Source organism: Ailuropoda melanoleuca, chromosome 13, assembly GCF_002007445.2.
Source record: "Ailuropoda melanoleuca isolate Jingjing chromosome 13, ASM200744v2, whole genome shotgun sequence".
NCBI lineage: Eukaryota > Metazoa > Chordata > Mammalia > Carnivora > Ursidae > Ailuropoda > Ailuropoda melanoleuca.
Window position 1 is genome coordinate 74,557,122 of NC_048230.1, and position 27,509 is coordinate 74,584,630.

At 40.5% G+C, this 27,509-nt stretch overlaps 1 protein-coding gene across 6 annotated transcripts in view; it reads left to right on the plus strand.

Moving 5' to 3' along the window:
• ATRN (attractin) overlaps nucleotides 1-27,509 on the plus strand; it is a 151,053-nt gene that overhangs the window by 95,156 nt on the left and 28,388 nt on the right. For 5 of the 6 annotated variants that reach the window (XM_034640969.1, XM_034640968.1, XM_034640971.1 and 2 more), the window contains 4 exons: nucleotides 1,407-1,501; nucleotides 4,175-4,253; nucleotides 6,000-6,157; nucleotides 23,321-23,382. In XM_034640969.1, the coding sequence (XP_034496860.1) occupies nucleotides 1,407-1,501; nucleotides 4,175-4,253; nucleotides 6,000-6,157; nucleotides 23,321-23,382 (394 nt within the window). Of the gene's footprint in view, nucleotides 1-1,406; nucleotides 1,502-4,174; nucleotides 4,254-5,999; nucleotides 6,158-23,320; nucleotides 23,383-26,730; nucleotides 27,097-27,509 lie in introns of those variants that run through there. The other variant, XM_034640970.1, reaches the window with a different exon arrangement.

Here is a 27,509-nt window from a genome sequence, read left to right on the forward strand (position 1 = left end):
AAACTAGCACCTTTATGTACAACCTTCATCCATCTTTGTGGGATTATAAAATGGTGTAGGCATTTTGGCAAACCATTTGGCAGTTTCTTAAGCAGTTGAAAATAAACTTATCAACAACTCTCCATTTCCCTCTTCCCCGAGACCCTGGCAGTCACCATTCTGTGTTTCTGTTTCTATAATGTTGACTACTGTAGGCACCCCATATAAGTACAGTGATACAGTACTGGTCTTTTTTGACTGGCTTATTTCATTTGGCATAGTGTCTTCAAGGTTGTTCCACGTTGTAGTGTATGTCAGAATTTCCTTCCTTTTCAATAGTCGACTTTATGTATACTATTGATGGACTTTCAGGTTGTTTCCACCTTTTAGCTGTTGTGAATAATAGCTGTGAGGTTTGGCTGCTATGAACATGGTGTACAAATACCTTTTCAGGATCCTGCTTTCAGTTCTTTGGATATGTATTCCAAAGTAGAATTGCTAGATCATTTGGTAATTCTATTTTTAATTTTTTGAGAAACTACCATACTGTTTTCCACATTAGCTGTACCATTTCACATTCCTGCTCGCAGTGCACAAGGTTTCCAGTTCTTCACATCCCCATCAACACTTATTATCTTCTGGTTTTTTGATAGTAGCCATCCTACTGTGCATGAGGTGGTATCTCATTGTGGTTTAACTGATTTGTATTTTCCTAATAATTTATGCTGTTGAGCATCTTTTCGCGTGCTTACTGGCCATTTGTATATCTTCTTGGGAGAAATATCTGTTCAGTTCCTCTGTCCCATTTTTAAATCAGGTTGTTGAGTTGTACAGTCGACTTTTTAGAATTTAATTATACCATCTTTGGGCAGCTCTTTCTGCCCACGGGTCCTGTCCCTGTGCTTGAATAAAACTACTTTTTTTGTACCGAAAAAAAATTATACCATCTTTGTCCAGTAGGCTCTCTTTAAAGCTGTTTTCTTTTGCTACATCACTTTAGTCCTTGAATGCCTTCTTGCTTTCGAGAATAAGATAATCAAGACACATATTCCTTGCTCCAGACCTGAAATCAACCATTTTTCCATAGAGTCTTGTTTCCTTTTCTACCATTAATTTATAGCTTTGTATCCTTAAGCAAAACCTGGCATGTAGTAGAGGTACAATTAATATTTGTGGGTAATTTAGTTTGGAACCTAAAATCTCAACCAGGGTCATGATGTAAAGAGAGTTTGTTAGGTTATTCCAAATAAAATGATACTGCCCACAGACTTGACTTTCTTTGAAAAGCCTCCCAGTCCCCAGGTATAAGTGAGCTAAAAGTGTTTCCTGGCTGTTTCCTGAATATTTATAAGAAAATCAGTCTGTAGCTCTAGAGACCTATTCTCTTTTGTTTTAATTTTTAAATACACATTGCTTTCTTTCCACAGATACTCTTCTCATTGACTATCAGTTCACCTTTAGCCTATCCCAGGAAGATGACCGCTATTATACAGCCATCAATTTTGTGGCTACACCTGATGAAGTAAGATTTTAAAAGTTTTCTTGCTTTGTTTTGCATCCATGTGGATCTTTTTCTTGATCCTTATGGACAGAAGCATTAGCAGTGGTCTCCAGAATGGCATACACAGGACTATGTTTAGAGATGCAGGAAAGAAATGTTAGAAGCTACACTTTGTCCCCTCTCCATCTAAAAGGCAAGAATGGTGTTGTTCACGTTTACCAGGATCTGATACCCACACTGGCACTGATCCCACGCATACTTGGTTTGCCCATCAGCCCATCACAGACCCTATAGAGAAGGAGAGGGGACTGCGAGGGGACCTCCCCAGTCAGAGGGGCACAGGACAGGGACCAGATTTACTCTTCTTGAAACAGACCGGAGGCTTAACAAGTACCTGCAAAGAAACTGCAGATTGAAATTTATGCCACTGATGCGAGGAAGCCTGCAGAGGTGACACTTCGGTGCCTAGAGGAAGTGGTTAGCCTTATTAGGAGGTAAGAACAGTGAGGGTGTAGCCAGGTCCAACGAGAAGTTAACCAGAAATAATTGGAATTATTAAGACGACTATTTGAAATGTGGATTTATATCTACTTTCATTACTGATGAACCCCACCCTGACATAGGGTACTACCTGGTGGTAGAAGGGAGCCAACATAGCATGACATTTAAAAGTGAAGCATCTAGAACATGAAGACACACCTATACAGTTTCTTCAGTGAAATATGAAGTCATTCAATGGCCACTCCACTACATAATGAAATTTTACTAAACTTGATGATAAATTATTTAGGAACCTCCTTGAAGTTTTCTTATTTCTCATCAGCATGCACAAAGCCACTTAACATTACAAAATTCCTGTCACAATAAACATGACAAGTAATACATGAAAAATAATATGACAGTAAGCCAGGTTGTGTTCCTTTGTTAACAGATGTCACTGTTAACAAGCTTTGCTAAATCTAAAAAATAAATAAGTTAGTAGTAGAACAAAATCCAGTGTGTGGAATATTTACTATTAAATGAAAGTAAGATTTGTTTTTTATATTCCATTTTAGTGATAAAATTAAGAAGAAATTACTAGAGAGTGAATTTCTTCTTAAGTAAAAATAATAAATGACATTAAATGAAAATATTATGTGGACACACTGTATGTCATATCATTTGAATGGCTGTGTTGATGGAATTTAAAAAAAAGATTATAGGATAAGGTTATATAGCAAAAGCACCACATGAAATTTATTTAATATCTTATTCATAAGCAAGTGGTTGAAGTACTTAGTCTTTCAGGATGTAATTGATGTTGTTAACTTTATTTTAAATAAACATAATAGACTCTTGGTAATACTTCCTAATGAGGTGAGGGACCATGAAAATCTTTTAACCTCTCTGGAGTTCCCTGTTTATCTTACAAAAGAATATTTAATAGAGTTATCCAAGGTGTAGGATTATGTTCTATCTTTTGAAAAAGCACTAGGATTTCAAGTTTATTGATCCTCTCTGTGGAAAGAAGTAATCATTAGTAGTGCTCTTTCACCAAATACTAAAACTAAATAAACACTCGAGCTGTCCCTGCAAGAAGAAGGTGAGGTTATATCAATAAACAAGAAGGTAACTAAGTGCTTTGGGAGAGGAACTCCTGGTTTGGAGATCACCTTTTGAAAATGGCTCTTTGGAAATGTTTCCATTGTTAAGATTTTGTGCTGTAAATACCACCAAAACAACACCCTTAAAAATCTTATTGTTCTGACTTATTTTCTGGCCTTTCAAGATAGAGAATTTCAGCAGGATTTGATCCATTTGGAAAATATAAGAATACAACATCTGATTCATTTGCAAAAATAATTCTTTGACCATAAGAAAGAGATTTATTAGTCAAATTCCAGTGAAAACTAAAAATTCATATTACAATTTACCTGGTGTAGCCAACAGTGCACTTCTGGCTGTTGGCTCAACACATTTCTCAGAGATGTCTTTCTCTGTCATTAAAACCAAGAATCAAAAGAAATTAAATTAGCTCTTCAGATTGTGGTATCTCTCAGTGGTAAATAAGATTTTCAAAGCTAGTAAAGAATATTCAGGTCCTGTTTCTCTTGAAATAAAATTTTTAGTGAGAGAAAATGTTTTTTTAAATCCTGAATGAATACAGTCAAATTATTTTTTTAAGTTAGTTTATTTCAGCTTTTTGTGCTTTTTTTAAAAAACCATTTTCCACTTTGGAGAACTTTACAGTATATGTAATCTGTTAGCTCAGAAGTACATAGGTTTAATTTATAAATACACATAAATTGGGGTCTTGGTTCAGTGTTTACTTATCAGCGTGAGCTCTCTTGACATTTGGAAACAGCTGCCTGGAGCATGCTTAGGAGGCTGACTCCCCTAATACAGATCATAGGATTTAAGTCATTGTGCTCTGGTCAGGGGCTTTTTAAAACCTACTTTCTCATGGAGTTAGACATTTGATAAAGCATTAAATTACATACACATTTGTGAGAGAGAAATGAAATTTATTTGGGATATATTGCTTAAATTGGTTAGAAATGTTACTGACTCTATTATAAGTGTCAGTTTCTTTTAAAACATTGTAAAATATCTGTTTTATAGTTAGGAAAATTGAGAATAGTAAAATTTAATTACCACTTTATTTTAAAATCTGGAAACCGTTCTAATGGATTTTCTATTTGTACCGCTCATCAGCAAAACAGGGATTTGGACATGTTCATCAATGCCTCCAAAAACTTCAACCTCAACATCACCTGGGCCGCCAGCTTCTCAGGTAAAGACATACCTAGAGAAGACCTTCCATGTGGAGTAGATTGGTTGTAGATTGAGAAATACGTGTAGTTGTTGAGAAAGGGGGCTCTGGAGACAGACAGATTTGGGTTTGAAACCCACCTGAACAAGTGTCTGAACCTCTCTTCTAGACCTTAGGGTTATTTGTCACAAAGAGAAGACAGCAATACTTATCTCCTAGAATTGTTGCGTCGGTTAAATCAGGTTCTACGTGGCAGTGCCTCCGGTGGCGTCAGGCTCAGTGCGTGCTCCCCACCGCTGCCCTGCTGCCAGCTGCGATAGCACCGCTGCGGCCACTGCTCTGGCTCCCATCGTCAGCCCCGTCCGGGCCTCAGAAGTGAGAAATGGAAATGTTTAAAATAGAATGAGATCTCGGTAGGTACAGGGAAGTATACCTCAGGAATTAAATCAGGCTCTAAGAGCATAGTGTTTGCTTTCTTGTCTCTCTTGCTACGGTTGCCTGAAGAAGATCTGGGCAGAAGATCTGAGGAAGTTACAGGCAGGCCTGATGTAGTGCTTACGAACGTAGCTCGACAGACTTGGGTTTGAACTCTGCCCATTACTGACTGTGCTGCACTGTGCGATTGGGCAGATTGAGCTTTTGGAGCCAGTTTGCTTGTGGATACAAGGGTTGAGAGAAACACCTAGCCGTGCACAGCGTTGTGAGGCTGAAATGAGACAGTAAAGGAAGTTGTCCGTGTAGCGCTTGAAACATGGTGGTTTCTGAGTGGATGGTAACCGTGCTTCCTTATCGTTACTCTTCCAGGACTGATTTTTGGTCGAACACAACCAGTTAGACTGAAACAGAATTAAACATTACCTTTGCATGTCTTATGTTTATCATCTTTTAAGATTGTATGGGATTCAGAAAAGGTTCAGAAACTTGTAGTGAGGAGACACTTTTATCTGAATTATCAGAACATTGGGAGAAGGGCAACATCTCTGAGCATGTGAGTGCTTTTCAGTGATTGTCTCAATGAGGACCCAGCTTCAGTCATTTAATGCAGACATGGGAAAAATCTACGTTACGAATCTTTGTAGACATCAGAATTCCAGGCTGAGGGAGAATATGGAATGTTGAAGGACTGTTTGGGAATAGGATGAGTTTATACCAGATTGGGGGGATTTAAATACAGTCGTAGCTGACAGCCGAAGGGACTTGGTGACTCCCTAGAGCTCCTTTTTCCCTGCTGCTGTTGAGACGTGAGGTCACTGCTAGTTGGGAAGTGAGAGGTGAATCAGTGTCCCTGGTATGGGGGATCGGGAGTGCTGACGGGTCTAAAGGGGAATCAAAGCAGTTGAAGTGCTATGTGCAGGATGAAAGTCATTGCTTGTTAATAGGGTTCTAGTGGTACCTGTATTGCCACAGCGAGGTGTTGGCAGTTTAGGTGGAGAGGAGTCGTAGAGACTCCTGGCAGAACCATTCTGGTTAAGGGCACAGCCTTGAGTATCAGCCTTTCCACTGCAGATCTCAGCTCTGCTTCTTGCTGGCTGTGTGACCTGAACCAAGTGACTTAATTTCTCTGAACCTCAGTTTCCTGATCTGTAAATGAGAGTAATAAGAATTGTTGTTAGAATGAAATGAGATTGTGCTCTTAGAGGCTATTCCTGGAACGTAGTAAGTGTTCGGTAAATGCTAACTGTGGTCATTATTAATGAGGGCAGATTCTGTCCAAAAAAAAAAAAAGAAGAAGAAGCCTCTTGTATTTCATTCTTTTCTTCCTTACAGCTGGAACCCAGGCTGGAGAAGAGATGCCTGTTGTTTCAAAAACCAACATTAAGGAGTACAAAGATAGCTTCTCTAATGAGAAGTTTGATTTTCGCAACCACCCAAACATCACTTTCTTCGTTTATGTCAGTAATTTCACCTGGCCCATCAAAATTCAGGTAAGAAGTTTCAACCTGCAGACATAGTGAAATCTTTTCAGTGGAGACTAAATCCACTAATTCGGAACTTGAGGTAAGCGGGGCGTATGATATTGCGTTGCCTTTGTAGTATCTATGGCAGAGGGGTGGTGAGCACATGACCACCGTAAAGAAGGCTGTGGTAGGGATGGCTTAAGTCACTTAAGAAAGAGAATGATAAGCCCTTTTGAAAGCAGGTTGGCATGTAACAAGCTTGGTAATTACAGCTGTATTCATTTCTTCACTGAGCGCTTCCCATGTGAAAGCCTGTCGAGCTGCAGTTCTAGAGTGAGTCAGGTGGGTATAAATGAACACACTGAAAACCAGTGAGAGCCAGAGTGTGGGAAGTGCCATATGGTAAGACTCCCCAACTGCTGTCAGAGTTTAAAGAAGACAGGATGGAGTGGCGTGGGCGGCAGCGTAAGGTTGGGTGTGAGAGCACGGGCCCCGTGGGAGTCCTGGCTTCTCCTACACAGATCACGTAGCCTCTTCACATCATGGAGTTTTTGTGTATGTGACCTGAAGGCATGTCACCTGCTGCTGCCACTGATGTTATCAACCACGAGCTTTTTCTCAGTTCTCAGGGGACCAGTGGACTCTCTCTTATCCAAGACCCATGGCCCCATTGCTGTTCTTTGTCATCTGCCACCGTGTCCTCCAGGCCTTGCCTCAGTACTTTTCGCTTTTACCCCCCGTTTTGGGTGAATGTGGAATCCAGGGCTGGGTGACCTTCAGGGACTGGTGCAGGGTTAGCCACAGAAGCATGGTCATGGGCTTGGTCTGCGGCCGTTTGCCGAGTCTCAGAAGCAGGTCGTCACTGATCAGTTAGGATGGGTTTGAAGCTGAGGCCTGGTGATTTTGTGTTCACGCCGTGGGACTGTGGCTAAAGAAGAATCTTTTCGTTCCCGGAATGTGGGGATAGGCTCTGTGTTGTGTTTTTTTCACCAAATGCTTCCCTTTCTCTGTCTAGCTGGTCCATCCGTGTGTTTATCCTCTAGTCTGCTCTTGCCTTTGATCTTACACACTCTCTGCTTCTGTCCTCAGCCAGCCTTCTCTAGTGTTGGCTCCCTGTTTGTGCTTCCTCTTCCCCGCTCATCCATCAGCCCGCGGCAGTGCCTCCTTCCCTCACCACATCCTCAAACTGTCCTGTCTTAGCGGACACCAGTCACTGAATTCTCCAGTCCCCTCTCCTTCTCTCAGAGTGATTGGAGTCACTGTCTTTCTTACCTTCCTGGTCCTTTTTTCACTGATTCTGTGGCCAGGCTCTTTAGGGAATCTCCTTCCTTAAATGTTGAGGTTGTCTGGGAATCCAGCATTGGTTCTCTTTTGTCTTCATCCCACACAGTTTCCCTGGGTAATTCCATCCCACTTACAGGACTTATGGTGCTCTTTCTGTACTGGTGATTCTCAGTTCTGTCTCCAGCCCAGCTTCTACTTGTGCTCCAGACCCGTATTCTTGGTCACTGCCTGGACATCTCTAGCTGGACAATTACAAGCTCCTGCCGTCAGCACATAGTCATTCTTGTGACCTTAGCCCCAGACCCCATGCTTCCTTTCTCAGTGAATGACACCACCATTTGTCCAAGTTTTCTTTTGCTGTCCTTGTTCGGTTTTTATTTCAAGGTTAAGCTAACCTTTAATAATTATAAATTGAGGTTTTTTTCTCATTTCTGGAAGAGATTATATAAGATTAGAATTATGTGAACCTTGAATACTTGATAGATCTCTTGTAAAATCATTAGTATTTTATTTGTGGAGTTTTTTTTTTAAACTGTTGATTCAACTTCTTTAAAAGTAACAGGATATTTTGTATTTACTCTTTCTGTTTCAGTCATTTAAGGTAATTTTTTTCTAGGCATTAATTTATTTCATTTTTTCAAATGTATTGACACAAGGTTATTCACACTATCCTCTAACCTTTGCAGCATCTCTGCTTAAGAGTACTTAAGTGTACACTGAAAAATGCTTAAAACAGTAAATTTTATCTTAAATATTTTTAACCCAATTATAAAAAAATTTTATTTTTTTAAGGATTTTATATATTTGTCAGTGAGAGAGAGAGAGCACAAGCAGGGGGAGTGGCAGGCAGAGGGAGAAGCAGGCTTCCCCGCTGAGCAAAGAGCCCAATGGGGGACTCGATCCCAAGACCCTGAGATCATGACCCGAGCCGAAGGCGGATGCTTAATGACTGAGCCACCAGGCAACCCAAAAGCCTGGGGGAAGGGTTATTGTTTGTTTACATGCTAAGTGTCTTGGCAAGTATGCCATTAAATACAGCAAGGAGTTTAAGATAGCAAGAATAAGGAGTTAATAAAAGCTAAACATTACAACCTAAACAAAATTCATAAAAAATAACTATCACTGGTTATATAAAATATTCCTAACTAGTTAAAACTTAACAGTCTAAAACAAGAATTTTAGAATCTTTAGCAATCAAGTTCAAAAAGTACCAGTGTCTATTTGAAATGATTCCTCTCCAAAGCCAAAGTGTAGTCAAAATTAATTCAAGTGTTACAACACTTTCTAATGCTAAAAAACATTCAGCATTACTGAAGTAGAGGTCAATTCCAGAGCCGCTGGGGCTCTGTCATGCTGCAAAGGGCTATTTCTCTGGTTCACTTAAAGCAGCAAATGACAGAGTCCAAGGATGTCTGATGGCAAGAGTGCTGTACCCAACTCTGCCGTCCCCATGAAGCATGGCTACCATGTCCATACAAATAGGATGTGTGAGGATAAAAGGCATGCTGTGCTGCTAGCTGAAGAGTTAGCACCCCCCCCAAAGCTCCTTCCCCAGGTAAAGTATAGAAGGGGAAAAATTAAAATATACTTATCTATAGAGTAAGGATTTTGAAATATCAATGTGATCCCTATTTCAAAAATGTTATCTAGAGTCACCTGATCATTTCTGATTACACCTTAAGGATGTATCCAGATTCAGCTTCTCTTGATTTATCATGAGATAGTTCTAGTCAGAAATATTAACATTATCCGTAAGTATCTTAACCACTAACACAACTGCAGTGTATTATCTCCCAGAGTTGTTAAGTGCTGGAAGAGAAAAAAAATAGATGTTCAAGCAGCAGGCAACAATTATGGTCCTTTCACACAGCGGCATCCACATGGCTGCTGAATAGTCCAGGACTAAATTCTAGAAGCAGGAATTCATGCATTTTAGTAATTATGTCCTAATTCTCACAGTTGGAGTTTCCTTAGACATTGCACTTTCTAAGGGAATCCTGATTTTTCGTATAATGTTATGGGCAGTCAGGGCTTGAACTTCCAGCCTTCTTTTTCTCCTTACTCTGTTTTTTATGCTTTTTCTTTTCTGCTTTTTCTTGCTTTTACCTTTTCTCATTCTTCACTGCTTTTCTCCTTTTTTGCCTATACTGCCTCAGTATAATGTGATTCTTATAAGGACTCATGATAAAGGTTTATCGTCAGGATACTTTTTTTTTTAATGTTTTTTTATTATATTATGCTAGTCACCATACAGTACATCCCTGGTTTCTGATGTATACATTTTTTTTTAAACTGAGTTCTTTCATGTCCTTTCTCAGTTGCATCCTTTGAGTTCTTTTTTTTTTTTAACAGTTTTTAAGATTTTATTTATTTATTTTATATCGTGGAGTAACACTCAGCAGTAAGAAGAAACAAACTATTGATACAATTTGGATGAATCCCAAGAAAATTTTGCCGAACTGGGGGGGATGGAATCTTCGAAATTTACACACTGTATGATTCCATTTCTATAACATTTGAAAGTTTAAATTTTAGACCAAAAATACAGATATATCTACTGAAGTTTCAACTTTTTCTGACTTTTCCTGATTGACCTCAAGACCCTCTTTTAAAAGTAGTCATCTGGGGGCGCCTGGGTGGCTAAATCGGTTAAGTGTCTGACTCTTAATCTTGGCTCAAGTATTGATGTCAGGGTCATGAGTTCAGGCCCCGTGTTTAAAAATAAACAAATAAATACAGTCACCTGATTAGGTCAGGCCCACCCACACTCAAGGGGAGGAATCATAGCGTGTAGACAACACCAAGGTAAAGGGGATATTAGGTGCCAACCAGGGATTTAGTTTGTTTGACCCCATAGAGATTGAACTCTAGGCTCCGGTCAGACAATTTCAATTTGCTAACATCTAACATTATCCAGTTATAGGTCAGATACGTTTATAAAATATTTGATTTGGGGTCTAGTAAATATTATTTCTTGGCTTATTTTAAGTTAAGGTTGTTTTCGTACTGACATACCTTATTATTTCTGAATCTGATTGAACTTCATGCTTTGTTGTGTATAGCTGAAAAATGATTAACATTTTTAAGATTCTTAGTAAAAATCTTAACTCATACTGCTGACATTTTTCCCATTTGGAAAGAGGTCTCCGTGCATATAAACAGGCTCTTGTGCTGGAGATAGCCGTGCTGTTGCCAATGCTGAGTTCTAGTTTTTTTCCTCCCAATGCCCTGTTGCTCCACCCTCTGAAAGCCACTGAAATGGTTTTAGAGCATTTCCTTCTAGAGGGATCTCTTCCCCACACTTACTTTTTAAAAGTACTAATTTTAAGTTTAAGAGTCAAAGAGATGTTGATTTGCTGCCTGATTTGGGGGGGCTCTTTACCTGGGCTAGATCACTTCCTTGAATAAGATCCACTTAAGAAAGCTGTATTCAGGAGCACTTTCGAAAATAAACTATGGCATGCTCACCACTTAGCTTGCCAAGCTCTCCTTGAACAAGCAGGTAAGTTCTGTTGCAGCTGTGTCTTTTTGCTCTTTGGTACAACTAACTGTAGTATTTGCAGGCAGCGTGACTAGACCTGTGGCACTGTGTGTTCCCGGTGTCTTCACACGACACCAGATCTCTGTGCACTTGGGACCGTATGGGGGTGTGTGCGTGTGGAGGGCTGAGCTTGCGTCTTCCTGGGCACATGAAGTGGTGTGCTCAACAGAGGGGCCTTTGCCTTTCTGTACCGCTCTAGTCTCCTCAGAGCCCGAGCTTTCCTGGATGTAGTTCACTTTTTTTTTTTTAATAAAGATTTTTTATTTATTTGACAGAGATAGAGACAGCCAGCGAGAGAGGGAACACAAGCAGGGGGAGTGGGAGAGGAAGAAGCAGGCCCATAGCGGAGGAGCCTGATGTGGGGCTCAATCCCACAATGCCGGGATCACGCCCTGAGCCTAAGGCAGATGCTTAACCGCTGTGCCACCCAGGTGCCCCAAGGATGTAGTTCACTCTTAAACACATCCATGCACACTTAGAGACAACCCAGATTCAGTAAAAATGTAGACTCATTGAAGGAAGAGAATAGGGTGCAGCGTAGGCCATTCGGTTAAATTTTAGTATGGCTTTCAGTGCAGGCAAAAGCGTTTTTGTCTCTGATTCTCATTTCTTAAAGCAAAGTAACTGAGGAAATCTAGTGTTCTACTCAGAATTCATGTAAACCTTGGTGCTTTAAAAATGGTAATGTTAAACTCAAGTTTCTTCACTCTGAACCAATCCCAGGATTCTTTTCCATAATTAGGAACAGATCAAAACCTATAACTGCTAACTGAGGGAATTTGAAACCAACTATAAAAATCTTTGTAGATGCAGTTTCAAGTTAAAAAAAAAAAAAAAACCCAACCCACCCAGATTGAGAAGGCCTTGTGTGCAGGAGGGTGATGGGTGTGTTGGGGCTGGTCATGCCTGTTTTCTGGTGAGTTGCTCCTGTGGGTGAGCGCCCCTCCCTCAGCTCTGCTTTCTGAAAGCGATGCTGGGTGTCCTTGCCAGTAAGCAGGGACTCAGCTGGCGTAGCCATGCCCATAGTTTGGGAGGTTAGGTATTCAAGATAGAGAAGGGACAGGCAGACGTTTTGTGTGAGGTGGGAAGGTGGCGGTGAAGCTGGGTTTCTGGCTTGTTACAGGCTCTGCAACAGAGGTTGTTATTGTAATGTGGAACTAATATTAAAGCCCTCTCCACGCCGGGTGTTTCATCTGCTGGTTTATGTAAGAGGCCAGTGTTCATGAGCGAAGGCAACACAGAATTTGTATTGAGAACTGAGCGTTCATTTAGACTTTCAAGTTATGTTTATGGTGCTAACAGGATTGCTCTCCTAAGCAAAGGATGTATGAGACTTTTATTGACTCACATATACTTTTTTTGGATTGAAATATAATTCACATACCATACAATTCACCCATTTAAAGTACACAATTTAGTAGTTTTTAGTATATTCACAGGGTTGTGTAACCATAACCACAGTCAATTTTAGAGTATTTTCATCACCCCAAAAACAAATCCCGTACTCATTAGCAGTCACTGCCCGTTCCTCCCTCCCCCTAGACCCTGGCAACCACTAGTCTGCTTTCTATCGCTATAGATTTGCTTATTCTGACATTTCGTATTAATTGTATTACATAACATATGGTCCTTGGTGACTGGCTTCTTTCACTTAGCAGAATGTTTTCAAGATTCGTCCATATTGAGTATGTTTGAGTTCTTTACTCCTCTTAAGGACTGAATGATATTTTATTGTCTGCATAGGCCACATTTTGTTTATCCATTCATCTGTTGATGGATACTTGGGTTGGTTTCACTCTTTGGCTATTATGAATAATGTCAGGTATACTCTTAATGTTTATATTTATTGTATAATGATGATGATGATGTATTTGCATACCTCCTGGTGTTAGATATCTGTGCCATAAGAGTTTTAAAGAATTATAAGGCTATGAAATACATTTAGAACTGAACTACTCAAAGTATAAATCTTTCTTTGTTTCAAAGTGGCATTTAGAGGTTCTTGTACTACCTTGTGGTTTTCATTAGGATCGTTATTTATTATTCCTTCTTTTTGAAAGCCTCTTCTCTTCCACTTTTCACCCATGGCTTTGGCTGTTTGTTCTTAGTTCTTCAATACCATTACTCCCTTGAATTTCCTCTGGACCCTTTCTCCCTGGACAGTCTCATCCACACCATCTGCGAATACCATCTATGGCTGGGATGGGTAAATCTCCATCTCTAGCAGATCTGTCTCCTGTGATCTCCATAGCCAGGAGGCTTCCTTTAACATCTGCTCACTCAGCGGACTTTGTGGCCCAAAGCAGCAGCCTTGAATGGATAGGAGGGGCTGTCCGATGCTGGGTGGTAGGCTGTGCCCCCATGCTCCAGGGAGCCCTGGGAGGAGAGGGGAGTGTCCTGTGCCCCCTGAGTCTGAGTGAGGATGGGCAGTACCAGAGCTGAGTCTCGGGATTGTGAGGTTGGGGAGTAGGGGTGTTCAGGGTGGGGAAAAGGCATACCCAGTCACTTCCAAGAACTACCGGGAGTTTCGCAGAGGTGAAGTGGCAGCGCTGCGAGCAGGGTGCTGGAGAACTCGGCGAAGGCCGTCGGGAGGAGACTGGAGGTTTTGGCTGAGGGCCTGGAACTATAGCCTGAAAACCACTGGGAGTTGTTGAAATGTTGTAAGCCAAGAAGTGACTGAAGATTGGTGTTTTCAAAACACCCCTCTGGCAGCAGTTGGGAGAATGGATTGGAAGGAGCTGGACCTGAGCTGGGGAGTCCAGGTAGAATTCTTGTTTAGAAACCCAGGGGAGGGGTCCATCAGGTGACCCTCAGGCATATCCCATAGCAACTTTCTTTTCTCATCTGTGCCTCCACAGCTGTAGACTCACTCCTCGGGCTTTTCACTCTGCAAAGATTTCCTTAAGGGCAAGGACCACGTCTTATATGTGTGTGTCTTCAGTGTCACAGCACAGCGTTGCTCGGCGGTGGACACTTCCCGGATGTGCACTAGGTGGATGCGTAGTTGTAGGGACGGGAGCGTTTGGGTTGGTATCAGAACTTTGTTCTTTTTTGCAACTTTTGCAAGTTTTCTAAAGGTGCTGACAGCTTTTTCCGATATTGTCAGAATGATTGCCGACCAGTGCTAAGGAGCTAGCTGGGGTTGGAGACCAAGAATTTGTCATCCCAGGCTGCACAGTCTGGTGTTAGAGGATTGAATTGTTCTAGCATGTTGTCAGAAGAGTTGAGAAGTAGAAGAAAAGAAAGGGTTGAGGACACAAACATCCTAATTTTACAAAGAGGGCAGTTAAGAGGTACTGTATGTATTGAAATATTTAAGAATGAAGTGATAGGAAACCTGGGGTTTCCTTCAAAATAATGTGATTGTGGGGAAAGTGGGTGGCATATGGATGAAACGAGACTGGCCTAGAGCTGGTAATTATTATAGGTGGGCAATGAGCATGGGTTCATGATACTATTTTCTCTACTTTTTAAAAAGCTTTAAATTTTCTGTAATAGAAAAATTGAAAAAAAATAATACAGGTGATAGAAAAAAATAATAAAGCTCCACTTTATTATTTAACCTCCTGAAGGTAGGCTCAGCTGGGCCTGCAGCCTTGGCTGGCTGGGACCTTAGCCATCTAGGCCAGCTGGGGTGCATCTTGGAACTGACCTTCTGTTTTACTTTGCAGGAAGTGCACAGCATTTTACTAGTCTTTTACCAGTTATTGACTGCTGTTGGACAGGCTCTAGAACAGTCAGGAGTCAGGGACAAAACCCTAGCTAACACACCTCACCCTGGTGAAATGGCAAAGGGAGCTTCCCTGGGAGCCACTGACTTCATCTCCAAGCAGGGGTGCATCAGAGGCCTGAGGAGGGCACTGGTGTGGGCTGTGAGGCCTGGGATGCTGCCTTGTGGTGGGCCACGCTGCATTGTCTCCTGCTCCTGCAGCTGCCTGTGGGTAACAGACACGTCCTTTCCCTGTATCCAAGGGTGTTTTGTCCATTTCCTGTCTCTCTTGGCATCCTTCCAGCACCATCACCCTCAGAATAATGACACAGAAACTGAGAGAGGCATTAAAAACAATGATGTAACTAGACTGGAAAGGGCAAGTGGGGATGGTGGCCTCAGTCACCTTCCATTATAGTAGGAAGTCAGTAAGTGCTGCCTACAATGGTTAAGTCAAGAAATAGCAAAAAAAACAAAACAAAAAAAAACCCCAACTTACTGGTGATAAAAAGGTAACCGCAGAAGAACTGAAAAGAAACCTGAGTAAGGTGGGGGCCAAAGACAGCAAGCAACCTTCAGGAGAGGATGTAGGGACCTGAGCCATTGCTTCACGTGATTAGCTATTTGGTCCTTGTAGGTACTTCAACCAAGTATATGTAATTCTTAACGATTTTTAAATTATTAATGATCATGGTAAGATGGAATAAGAATTCTGGAAAGTGGTGAAAGGAGTAGCTGGAAGGATATGTGGGGAAGCAAGCACAGAGCAGTATTGAGCTGGGAGGCTGGGCACACACAGATGGTTGAGTGTTAGCTTGCACGTCAGGAATGAGTGGCTCAGTGGAATTAACTAGCCTTGAGGCTCTGACCAGAGCCTGGCTATACAGTTTCTGTGCCAGCACAAACCAGCATTAGGTGGGTAGTGTGTGAGGCCAGGTGATGGGCCCTGGAATCCAGTCCAGGGCCTGTGGTCTCAACAGAGAGTTCCATACAGAACTTTGATTTGTTTTTGTTTTGTTGTAAAGAAAATTATTTTAGTTTGTTTTTTGTTTGTTTTAGTGTTCCTTTATTTTTTATACTTTTTTGAAAAATTCCAAAATCGTTAACATACAGTGTTAATATTAGTTTGAGGTGTACAATATAGTGATTCAGCAATTCCATACATCACCCAGTGCTCATCACAAGTACACTCCCTTGGGGCGCCTGGGTGGCGCAGTTGTTAAGCGTCTGCCTTCGGCTCAGGGCGTGATCCCAGCGTTCTGGGATCGAGCCCCACATCAGGCTCCTTCGCTAGGAGCCTGCTTCTTCCTCTCCCACTCCCCCTGCTTGTGTTCCCTCTCTCGCTGGCTGTCTCTGTCAAATAAATAAATAAAATCTTTAAAAAAAAAAAAAAAGTACACTCCCTAATCCCCGTCGCCTCTTTCCTCCATCACCCCACCCCCCTCCCCTCTGGTAACCATCAGGTCTCTATAGTTAAAAATATGTTTTTTGGTTTGTCTTTTTTTTTTCTTTGTTTGTTTTATTTCTTAAATCCCACATATGAGTGAAATCATATGGTATTTGTCTTTCTCTGACTTATTTCACTTAGCATTATAGCTTCTAGATCCATCCATGTGGTTGCAAATGGCAAGCTTTCATACAAGAAAGTTTTTTTGTGTCATGGCAAAACTCAAGGAGGCAGGGGCAGTAGACCCAGGGTGGGGTGGTCACAGGGTCTTCCATCTTTGACACAGCTGAGGCCTGAGTGGAAAGCTCTTTGTAGACAGGCCTGAGTTCTTATGGGAGGAATCAGTTCTCTCCAGGCTTCCAGCCTTGCAGCCTAGAACTATGTGGCAAGGTTGCCATGGTGAAGCCAGGACCCCAGATGGCAGCCAAAGCCACTTTGGCCCTCTCAGGGCCTAAAGTGAGATCTTCAGCATCTGCAGAGCCTCTTCTCTTGGGGCGAGTCAAAGAGCAGAGGGGCCCTGGTCTGGCAGGCTCCCAGACTGGGTGGAGTTGAGCGCTGGTGAAGCTGTTGGCCTCAGGAGCCATGGGAGCAGCCCACAAGGATTCTGCCAAGTACACACAGACCTTGGGTTCTCCGAGCCTGACAGGTGCTGCCACGAGCTGGCCATCTTTACTTCTCAGGGGGGGCCAGCCGTCCTTTCCCATCCTTTGGCTGTCTTGTGTGTTCGTAACAGTGAAGATCGTTCTGGTGGAGAAGATAAATGCAAACTAGAGGTCCTTCTCTCTCTCTTTTCAAACCTTCTGTATTAAACAGTGGTCTTTCCCTATCAGTTCAGTATCATTTGTCCATTCGTTCACTTGTTTCTGAATACCTATTTTGTGGATATCACAAACGTTAGAGATGTTAGAAATACAGATGTTAGAAAAAGAATTTGTTCTGTGGTAGTTTTTTTTGGGGTTGTTGAAAAAAAAAAAAATTTTTTTTTTTTTTTTTTTTTTTTTTTTGGTAGAGCAACCTCCCTACCATAGTTGATAAGAAATTGATTCCCAGAGAGCCCCTTCCCCTTCTCTCAGGAACTATAGAAACCTCAGGGCTTACCTGAGCCCAGAGATCTAGGGAAGGCCTCTGATTTTCATTCACTGACGGCTGCTCTGGGTTCCCTGACTTATGGCCATCAGGTTTGTTTGAAGGCAGCTGTCCTCATTCCTGTGTGTGACAGGCTTGGCTGTTTGGGCACAGAATAATCAAAGTCAAGCAGAGAAAGACAATTATCATACGGTTTCTCTCATCTATGGAACATAAGAACTAGGAAGATCGGTCAAGCAGAGAAAGACAATTATCATATGGTTTCTCTCATCTATGGAACATAAGAACTAGGAAGATCGGTAGGAGAAGAAAGGGATAAAGAAAGGGGGGTAATCAGAAGGGGGAATGAAGCATGAGAGACTATGGACTCTGAGAAACAAACTGAGGGCTTCAGAGGGGAGGGGGGTGGGGGAATGGGATAGGCTGGTGATGGGTAGTAAGGAGGGCACGTATTGCATGGTGCACTGGGTGTTATACGCAACTAATGAATCATCGAACTTTACATCAAAAACCAGGGATGTACTGTATGGTGACTAACATAATATAATAAAAAATATTATTATAAAAAAAAAGAATTGAAGAATCAAAACAAGTGAGGAAAGGGAAAAAGAGAGAGAGAGAGAGACAATCAAGAAACTGACTCAGCTATAGAGAACAAACTGATGGTTACCAGAGGGAAGGTGGGTGAGGGGGTGGGGGAAATAGGAGATGGGAATTGAAGTGTATACTTGTCATGATGAAAAAATAAAATTAAAAAAATGATAGAAACAAATGCATACAAATAATCAAAAAAATAAAATAAAATTCAAAAATTTCCTGAAAAAAAAAAAAAAAGAATAATCAGTGAGGCCGGAGAGCCTCCCCAGGCCTACCATGCAGTCCTCCCATATTCCTTGGCACTTTCAAAACTCTAGAACATCTTTTCCATTCCCTCCATTTCCTGGTCTCAAGGTTTGGGTCATGCCTCTTTGGTTGTTTCAAAGCCCTACCTTCTCTTTCTCTACCGTCGTCCTTCCTACACACCAACCCCGTGACACCCCTACCCCTGGGGAAGATCCAGGTTAATTTCTTTGGGAGCCAAACCTTCCAAGTAAAAATGACAACTTTTTTTCAGTGCAGTGCCTGAAACACTAAAGGAATTGTTCTGGGGAAGGAGCAGGGTAGATTTTTTCCTGAATTCCTTGTTTCAGAGTTTCCTGAAGTACAGTCTTTGGACACTGGCACCAGAGTCACGTGGGGAGGTTAAAGCTTCAGGAGTAGGAATAGAACCCAGGATCTGCACTTTGTTGCGAGCTCTCCAGGGCTTGAGAGAACCATGGCCTAGTTCTTGGAATACAGTGGTGTTATTTGCTCTCTGGAGGTAGGTGTATCTGCCTCTGTGGGAGGTAGGGAATTGCCTTTCCATTCTTTTTCCTACAACAATTAGAAAGGCAGAAATTGATACCTTGGTAGACAGAAGGGTACAGAAATCTTTTTTTCCAGGACATCACTGTATACACAGTCAATGTATAAGGTGGAATATGGCTTTCCCATGTCCTTAGAGAGAAGTGGATCAGGCGCTGGGAGTATAGAGAGGAGAGAGCCAATTCCCAGTGACTGAATGAGGAAGGGAGTGTTTGGGCTGGGCAGCGAGGGGCAGGGGGGGCTGCCCTGCGGATGGGCGGGCAGGGCTCTCTGGTGATGATGGAAGGACCAAGTGCAGTAGCAGAGCAACCTGAAAACACGTGTTTGGCTGAAGCACAAAATTAGTGCTTGGGAAGTGCAGGTCTGCCATATCCTACCTGAAGTCCTGGGGCTGGCTGGGCTTCAGAGATTAGTCTCTCAGATTTATTTAACACACCCAGAGAGTCTCTGGGCAGGCGCACTTTATTTATTTAGTTAGTTAGCTAGTTAGTTAGTTATTTTGGCTCAAGGTATGTTTAATGCAACAATGATTATAATAGAAGGGAAAAAAAAAGCCCAAAGTAAGTTAAATATTCAAAGTTAAATTGAGTTATTTGTGACATAGGTATGTCTTGATATTAAAATATATTCATGATTTTTTCTGAATAAAAAAATGAAAGAAGATATAAATCTGTATGATTACATTTTTTAAAAAATCTGAAAAGGATTTCAATGAAATATCAAAATATTAGTAAGTGTTTCTCAGAAGCTTCCTAAGGTTCATTTTTATTTTCCTTCCTCCTTTTCATCCCTGCTTTTAGATTATTCTGTAATGATATGTGCATCGTACTCTTTTGTAATAGAAATATTATTAAAAATAAAAATAAAATATAGTTGACCTGGTGGGCTTAATACTCTAAATGATCCATGGATCATGGCCATGTTTGTCTTACAGAGTTTGTTTTTCATGCAATGAAATTTTGCACATACTTTGTAGGAGTAACTATAGGACACTGTGAAGAAAGAAATGGGGACTAGTCAAGTTAAATACAAGATCAACTGAATTCAACCCATATTTTTAAATTTAGCTTTTTTAAAATCGAAGCTATTCAGTGGCATAAAGTCAAGTAGCCTGTCAAAGCCTTACTAGAAAAAAAGCAACATATCGTACCCCACCCTTTCCCTATTTCCAGGCAAGCACATTTTAATCAAACTTACTGCTGAAAGTAAGGCAGAAGCAGGTTGTGGAAATGTAAGGGGACATAAATTCTAGGTTTGCTGGAGTGTGGGGAGCAATACCTACTGTGTGGAAAGGGAGAAGAATGACACTGAGTTTTATTTATAAATTGTAATGACATTTTCTTCTTTGCAATAAGTTTATCTTATAGGAAGTCCCCATTATCTTCAGTGTCAGAAAAGCCACAAACACTTCAATGTCTGTTTCAATGCTTATTTTATAATAAATCATTAAAGAAAGTGCTGCTTGAATATTGTCTTGAAAAATGAAATTCAAAAACATGAAAAATATTTGTTTTAATTTTACAGTTAACAAAATTTAAGTTACAGTTGCAACCATGAGCCGATTCTTAGAAGAAAGAAAACTCATTCGGGTCTTAGTAAGTTTCAGGGGAAGGTGGAGATAGGGTCATTAGTTTTCCTATTACCCTGTTCCTTTATTCAGCACCTGTTTAATCAACACCTCTTCCAAGTCAGTCACTGCTTTAGGCACTGGAGTCAGCAAGGTCCCTGTCCTCACAGATCTTATTTTCTAATGAAAGAGAAAGACCATAAATAAATGGACATATAAGTGCTATGAAGAAAAATTGAGCAAGATAATAAGTAGAGGTGTGGCTTCAGTCATGCAGATGGTGCTCGGAGCCTAGACAGCATGAATGGAGTCCTTTACTTCAGATTTTATTGCACAGTGTGATTTGGGAGTCAAGGGCCTCATCAGTTTCAAGGTCCTCCCGTAATCCTCTTTGGAGTATCTTGAAGGACTTATGTCTTTACCTTCATCCCTCTCCAGTTGATAATCCTGCCAGGTCTCCATTTACCAATGGTTTTATGGGATCAGTTCTCCAACAGCACTTTCAGTAAAACCTCATCATTCTCAAGATTGCTTTTGCAGTTGGTTTGCATATGTGACAGGATGAGTAGGGACAGCCCAATTCATGCTTGTTGTCCCGGTGTAATTTTTAATAGTGTTCCCCTTCTCTTTCAGAAGTTCTCAGCTTGGGGGCACCTGGGTGGCTCAGTCATAAGCATCTGCCTTGAGCTCAGGTCATGATCCCAGGGTCCTGGGGTGGAGCCCACATCCTACATCAGACTCCCTGCTCAGTGGGGAGCCTGCTTCCACCATCCCTCTGCGTGCTGCTCCCCTTGCTTGTGCGTACTTGCTCTCACTTTCTCTTTCTGTCAAATGAATAAATAAAATCTTTAAAAAAAAAAAAAGTTCTCAGTTCAGACAATAACCTTACCAGCCTGTCAGTCAAAGATTAATCAACTGACATGGTGGGTGGGGTGTTGAACAAGACTAGATGTTTCTAGGGGCGCCTGGGTGGCACAGCGGTTAAGCGTCTGCCTTCGGCTCAGGGCGTGATCCCGGCGTTGTGGGATCGAGCCCCACATCAGGCTCCTCCGCTATAAGCCTGCTTCTTCCTCCCATTCCCCCTGCTTGTGTTCCCTCTCTTGCTGGCTGTCTCTATCTCTGTCAAATAAATAAATAAAATCTTTAAAAAAAAAAAAAAAGACTAGATGTTTCTAAGTGGTCAGTCTGTTCATAAAACAGACAGTTTTTCTGTTAGGACTTTTGCTTCCCTGCAAAACCTCGTAACCGTGGAGACTTGGATGAATAACATTTAACAAAAGAGATGCCCTTTTAGAGTAATGTGAGTCTTGGGTAGCAGCCACCCTGGCAGCCAGTTTGTATCGGTTAGTTGCGGTTTTGAATTAGACATGAACGTGGCGTGGCCGTGCATCAGCTAGAAGTCAGGCTAATGGTGGTGATCCCAGCACTGCAGAGTGTTACATGGCACAGGGCGTGCAGACCCCTGGTAGTCCTCAGAGGATACTATTAATATCCGCACTTTCTGGCACCTGACAGTGAGCAAAAACATTTCAGGATCTGTTTAAGTCTAAACACTGAGGACATACTAATGCTTTCAGAGATTAAAATCTATAAACAGGATTGAGTTGACTAGAATCTGCTCCCTTCTCGTTCTTTATGTGTTGTAACCTGGAATCTTCATTCCTCAAGATTGAATAACCTGTGTAAATGATTGTCCTTCTCCGGTCTTATTAAAAAGCTTTACACGAGGACGGTGGCCGTCTTCCCAAGGAGTCTTCTTCTTTGTGACTAGTTACCGTAACAAATGAAGGAAAAGCAAAGCATGTGGGTTTCTCCTTGCGTATGGCATAAAATCTATGTATCTTTGTATTTCTGATTATAAATGGTCACTAGAGAGACACAAAAGCTGCAAATTCTATGCCCCATCATGTCCTATGGCCTGAATAGGTAGTATTGGAGCTTTATTTATGGAGTGTCAGAAAGAAAATAAGACCATCAAAAAAGGCAAATACTGGGAACCTCTTCTGCCTCTTTGAGTCTGGCCATAAAAAGAAGACAAAGCATTGAATTGTCCCCGTGCCAGGGCCTGGGTCTAGCCCTTCTCTTGCGTTACGGCAGGATGGGAGCTGCTGCATGACAAAGATAGGGAGTTGGGTGAGATTAGAAAAGAAGCTGCTAATCATTTACTTCTCTGATTTATGTCATACCTATTGTCTGTACTGGAGCAATCATCACCTTATTCAGTAATTGTTACTTACAGTACCGTTGTCTCCCCAAGGAGGACCGTGTTCCCTTTAAAAAAGCAGGGAATATGCCATAACATCTGGCTAGTACTATGAGTATTATAGTTAATAATAATAAGGACACAGTTATTATACTAAGTAATAGATCGTGACATGCTCTTTTATTTCATGTTCTGATATCTCTGAAATCATGATGCATCTTACAGTCAATGATTTTTAAAGTATTTTTGTCATAGTATGATTAGCAGTGTTTTTTCCTGATAGTATACAAAATAATGCCTGTTTCAGTCAGTGGTGGCTTAGATGAACTACGTAAGGGATTTTTTATATTCTTGGTATAAAAACTATTAACTGTATAATAAGATTGTTTAGGTTCCAACTGGTGTTAATATTGACTGTCAGATGATACTCAGTGTAGTAAGATTTGAGATATGGTTTAAAAAAAAAAAAAAAAGGACACTATCCTGAATGAGTATTCACTGAGCACGTAAGTATCGAAGGGATGAAGGGCACAGATGAGGCTCTCTACCTCAAGGTAGATCCAGGAACTCTAACTCGAAGCAAACAGGGAGAGCATTTTGTCCAGAGGAAGGCCCAAGAAGGTAGCAAGCAAACTGGCTTGCCTGGCATTGGGGTTTTCATGTTGGGATCTGAGAAGTCTTCAAGGTCACACTAAAAGAACTTAGATCTGATATCAAGAGCACAGGGGTGGGCGCTCTAGGAGTTTGCATTGAAGCCTCAGAATATTACTTTTGGGTTGGCAGTTAAGCTAGAAAAGAAACAAAAGGGATGAGCCACTTTCCTTCAAGAAAAACAATTTCATTAATCTCTCCTTGAACATTTCAAGTGTGTCTCTGGAACTGAGAAGGCCAAGTCTGCCAGTGCGCCTGTGTGGCCTCCCTCCTCACGCTACCTGTTTCTCCCTCACAGATCGCCTTCTCCCAGCACAGCAATTTTATGGACCTGGTACAGTTCTTCGTGACTTTCTTCAGGTAATTTTACTTCTATAAATCATATCTTCTCCTTTGATTCAGGTACTTAATCCCATTAATTATCAACTCATAGAAGATAATTGAGTGATCCTGTATTGGCACAACACACTAACTTTACAGACCTTTCTGAGAAGTTACATGTCAGTTGCAATAGTGTAAATTCAGCCTAACCTGATAAATCAAAACATTTGCTTTGTACGTTCTGGCTTCCAGGGGGGCAGCTTTTCAATTCCTCTATACTAAAATGTAGATAATTTGGCTCTTCATATGGGGAGAATTCGGGGTTGAAACAATAATTATTAATGATTACTGACATGTGCTACAGATACGCTTCCTCTTGTTCAAGGATGATTCTGGTGATTATCCAGAGTTTTAAAGCTAAAAGTGACTTGTTAGGCTCTTGGGATTCTTTTATTTTTATACTTTTTTTTAGGTTTAATTTTATTTTTATGAAAATACTATAGACACATAATTTAAAAAGACATGTGGTCCAGTGCTCCTAAGTGCAAGTAGCAGCATCCTGCCGCACGCCTTCCCACCCTTCACTTCCGCCGAGAATAAATTGTTTAGCTGTTTTTCACTTCTCTGTGCTTACAACTGTTTCTTGATTTTTCGGTTCAGTCTATCTTTGGATGTCCCACTGTAGATGAGGATTTATTATCTTTGGCTTTAAGTGTAACCTCACCCACAACTCCCCACACACCACGAGTGCAAACAAAATCCCCTTCCTTCCCCCTCATGTCGTATAGTTACATTACAGTGCTTGCCTAAATCAGTGCTCCCTGTTAATGTTGTTACAACTGTAAAACCCCCATTCACAGCTGAGTTGAACTATGATTGTACTTCCCCATTTTTTTGGATGGAGCAATCACTCTCTTCTTACCCTAATTTTGGTTTTTTAGTTTTTTGGTTTTCTAAGAGGCTACCCCTGATTTTCCCTGTACTCTGACAGAAGTGAAAAATCTGTCTGTGATCAAACACAGCAGGCACTCTCCTGGTTTTAGTTTCTCTTGGAGATGTCTGTGTTTAGAACCCTCCAGCGTCTGCTCCCAAGTGCACTAGTTTTGGGGGCCTGCTGCACGATCGTCATCTTGGGGATTTCTCTTGCCTTCCTCTTATATTGAAATCTCTTGTTTCCTGGATCTCATGTCTTCATCTCCTTATTTATTTCCTCTTTTTAGTGGGGCACATTCTTCAGGAAGTTTTTGAGAAAAGGTGCAGGGGAGGTAACTTTTCTGTAACCTTCTCTGTCTGAAAATGTTTTAATTTTTACCCTCCTATTTGGTCAAAAAGTTGCATACAGAATTCTAGGTTGGAAATCACTTTTCATTAGAACTGAGAAGGCATTATGCTATTTCTTCTAGCTTCTAGTGTTAATATTGAGAAGGCTCTTGCCATTATAATTCCCACTCCTTGTATAAGATCTATTTCTCTCTTTAAAAATTTATATTAAAGTTTACTATAAAATTACAGAAACACTTAAAAATAAGTGTCTAGCTCAATGAGTTACCACAAATTGAACACGCACTTTAGAAGCTCCCCTGTGTTTCATCAATCACAACCCCCTTCCTCCCCCAAAGTAACTATTTATCTGACTTCTAAAACCATATTACATTGGATTTGCTCATTTAAAAAATTTATATAAAATCACTGCAGAAATTTTAAAACAGTTTGAATGATCAAGAAAAATTAAAAACTTATTGGATACAGTTGAAGTTGTACTTAGAGGATATGGCTTTAAATCTGTGGTTCTCAACTGTGTCTGCACAGTAGAATCACTTGGAGAGCTTTTGATGCCCATGCCACATACCAGACCAGTCACATCAGAATCTCTGGGGATGGGACTTAAGCATTTGAAAGCTCCCTAGGTGATTGTAACATGCAGCTAAGGTCGAGGATCACTGCTTGATAAAACTAAAATTGGAAAAGGAAAAAAAAAAAAAAACCTTTCTCAATAAGTCAGAAAAGGAACTACCAATTAAATCTAAAGAAAAGAGAAGGAAGCAATATAGAGTAAAGTTAATCATATAGGGGAGGAAATACAGTAGAGAGGATTAAAAGAACCACAAAGTTGGATTTTTGAAAAAAGTAAGAATAATATTGATAAACCCTGGGAAGACTGACCAAGGAGAAAAGAGAGAAGGTATAAATAATATCAGAAATGTAAAAAGAGGCATTACTCCAAATCTTAAAAACAGTTTTTTCCTCCATGATAATATTTTATGAACAACTTTCTGCAAATAAATTTGAAAATGGAACAGATGGAATGGATAATTAGAAAAACAAAGACTATATACTACTTACTGAAACTGATACAGAATAGGAATGTGAATATTGAATAGCCCTATATTCTTTTTAAAAACAATACATAACTTAAAATTTTCCCATAAAGATAATTCTAGGCCCAACTGGCTTCATTGCTAACTTATAACCTTTTAGGGAAAGAAATAATATCATTAGTAACCAAATCTTTAGAGAACAGAAAAAGAAGGAATATATCCCAATTCATTTTATTAATTTAGCACAACCTGACAAGAATATTATGAGAATGGAATTTACAAGCCAGTCTCTCTCATTAATGAAGAAACGAAAATCCACCAGTAGTATAAAAAGGGAACTGTATCATGACCCAGTTGGGTTCATTCCAGGAATTGCAAAGTTGATTTTGCATCAGAAAATCAATCTGTGTAATTAACGTTAGTTGCATAATAAGAGAAGAGAATAACATGATCATCTTAATCAGTGAGGAAAAGTGTTTGATAAAATTTGATATCATTCATTAAAAAAATCCTAGGAAACTCAGAATGGAAAGAAATTTCTTTAAATCTGATAAAGGACCAATATATAAAGCCAGCAGCAGACCTCATTCCAAATGGTAGAATGTTACAAACTTTCCCTTTGAGTTTGGGAACAAGACAAAGATTCTATCAGGGGTGCCTGGCTGGCTCAGTCAGTGGAACATGTGATTCTTGATCTCGAGGTCATGAGTTGAAATCCCACATGGGGCATGGAGCCTACTTTAAAAAAAAAAAAAAAAAGATTCTATGAGTCACTTCATTCAACATGGTGACAAAGGTTCTAGCCAATACAGTAAGACAAGAAAAATAAAATACATAAGAATTGGAAAAGAAAAAATCACACTTAAAATATGATTGTATTTATAGGAATTCAAAAGAATCTGCAGAAAAAATATTAGAATTCATAGGTGAATTCAGCAAAGTTGCTAGTCACAAGGGCAATATTAAAAAATTAGTTCTATGTCGTTCAGAGGCATACATCTTTTGCAGCTCTTATTGGTAAAGGCAGATGCTGGCATGAAAACCATATAATTAATTGTATTTCCCATAGTGAGCCATTAGGTGCCCTCCCCTTTCGACCATGAAAGAATCCCTTCCTGAGTGATGCTGGGGAGCAGATGGCCTCGCGTCAAGATTCAGCCATGTCCTGATGGGCTCATTTCTGCCTGCTGCAAACTATAGTCTTTAGTTTCTGGATGATGATGACATCTCCACCAAGAAGTAACTGTTGTGTCCCTCCAGTCTTGGAGGGAGAGAAAATCTGATAAAAGCATTCAGTGTTTCTGGGGGGAAAAATTACATTTACAATTACATTTCTGTATTTCATTAACAAAAATGAAATTTACATGTTTGTGTTACTTCAGTAAATAAAATTGTTCAAAATTATAGCATAACAAGATCAAGAAAGAATTACCAAGAAAAAATGGGAGAGGGTGGGGAGACAGTCTAGCGGCCCTCCCAGATAGTAAACACTTTGTCAGACTAGAGTGATCAGTGTAGCACTGGCACAAAATCAGATTAACCAGTGGAATATGTACATAACCACGGAAGCAGATAAAGTTTAAAAGTCTCAGATTTGTTTGAAGTGATGAAAAACTAAATAGAAATAAAAAGTAGACAGTTATAAACAAGAAGCTGAAAGATCAGTATAGACTTAATAGCCACTAGTCACGTGTAGCTTATGAGCACTTGAAATGTAGCTAGTGTGACCGAGAAACTGAATTTTTCATTTTATCTAATTTTAACTAATTTAAATATATTTAAATATAAATTTAAAAACTACTTGATTCAGTTACCAAAGAACTTGTGTGTTTGGAACAACCTGGATAT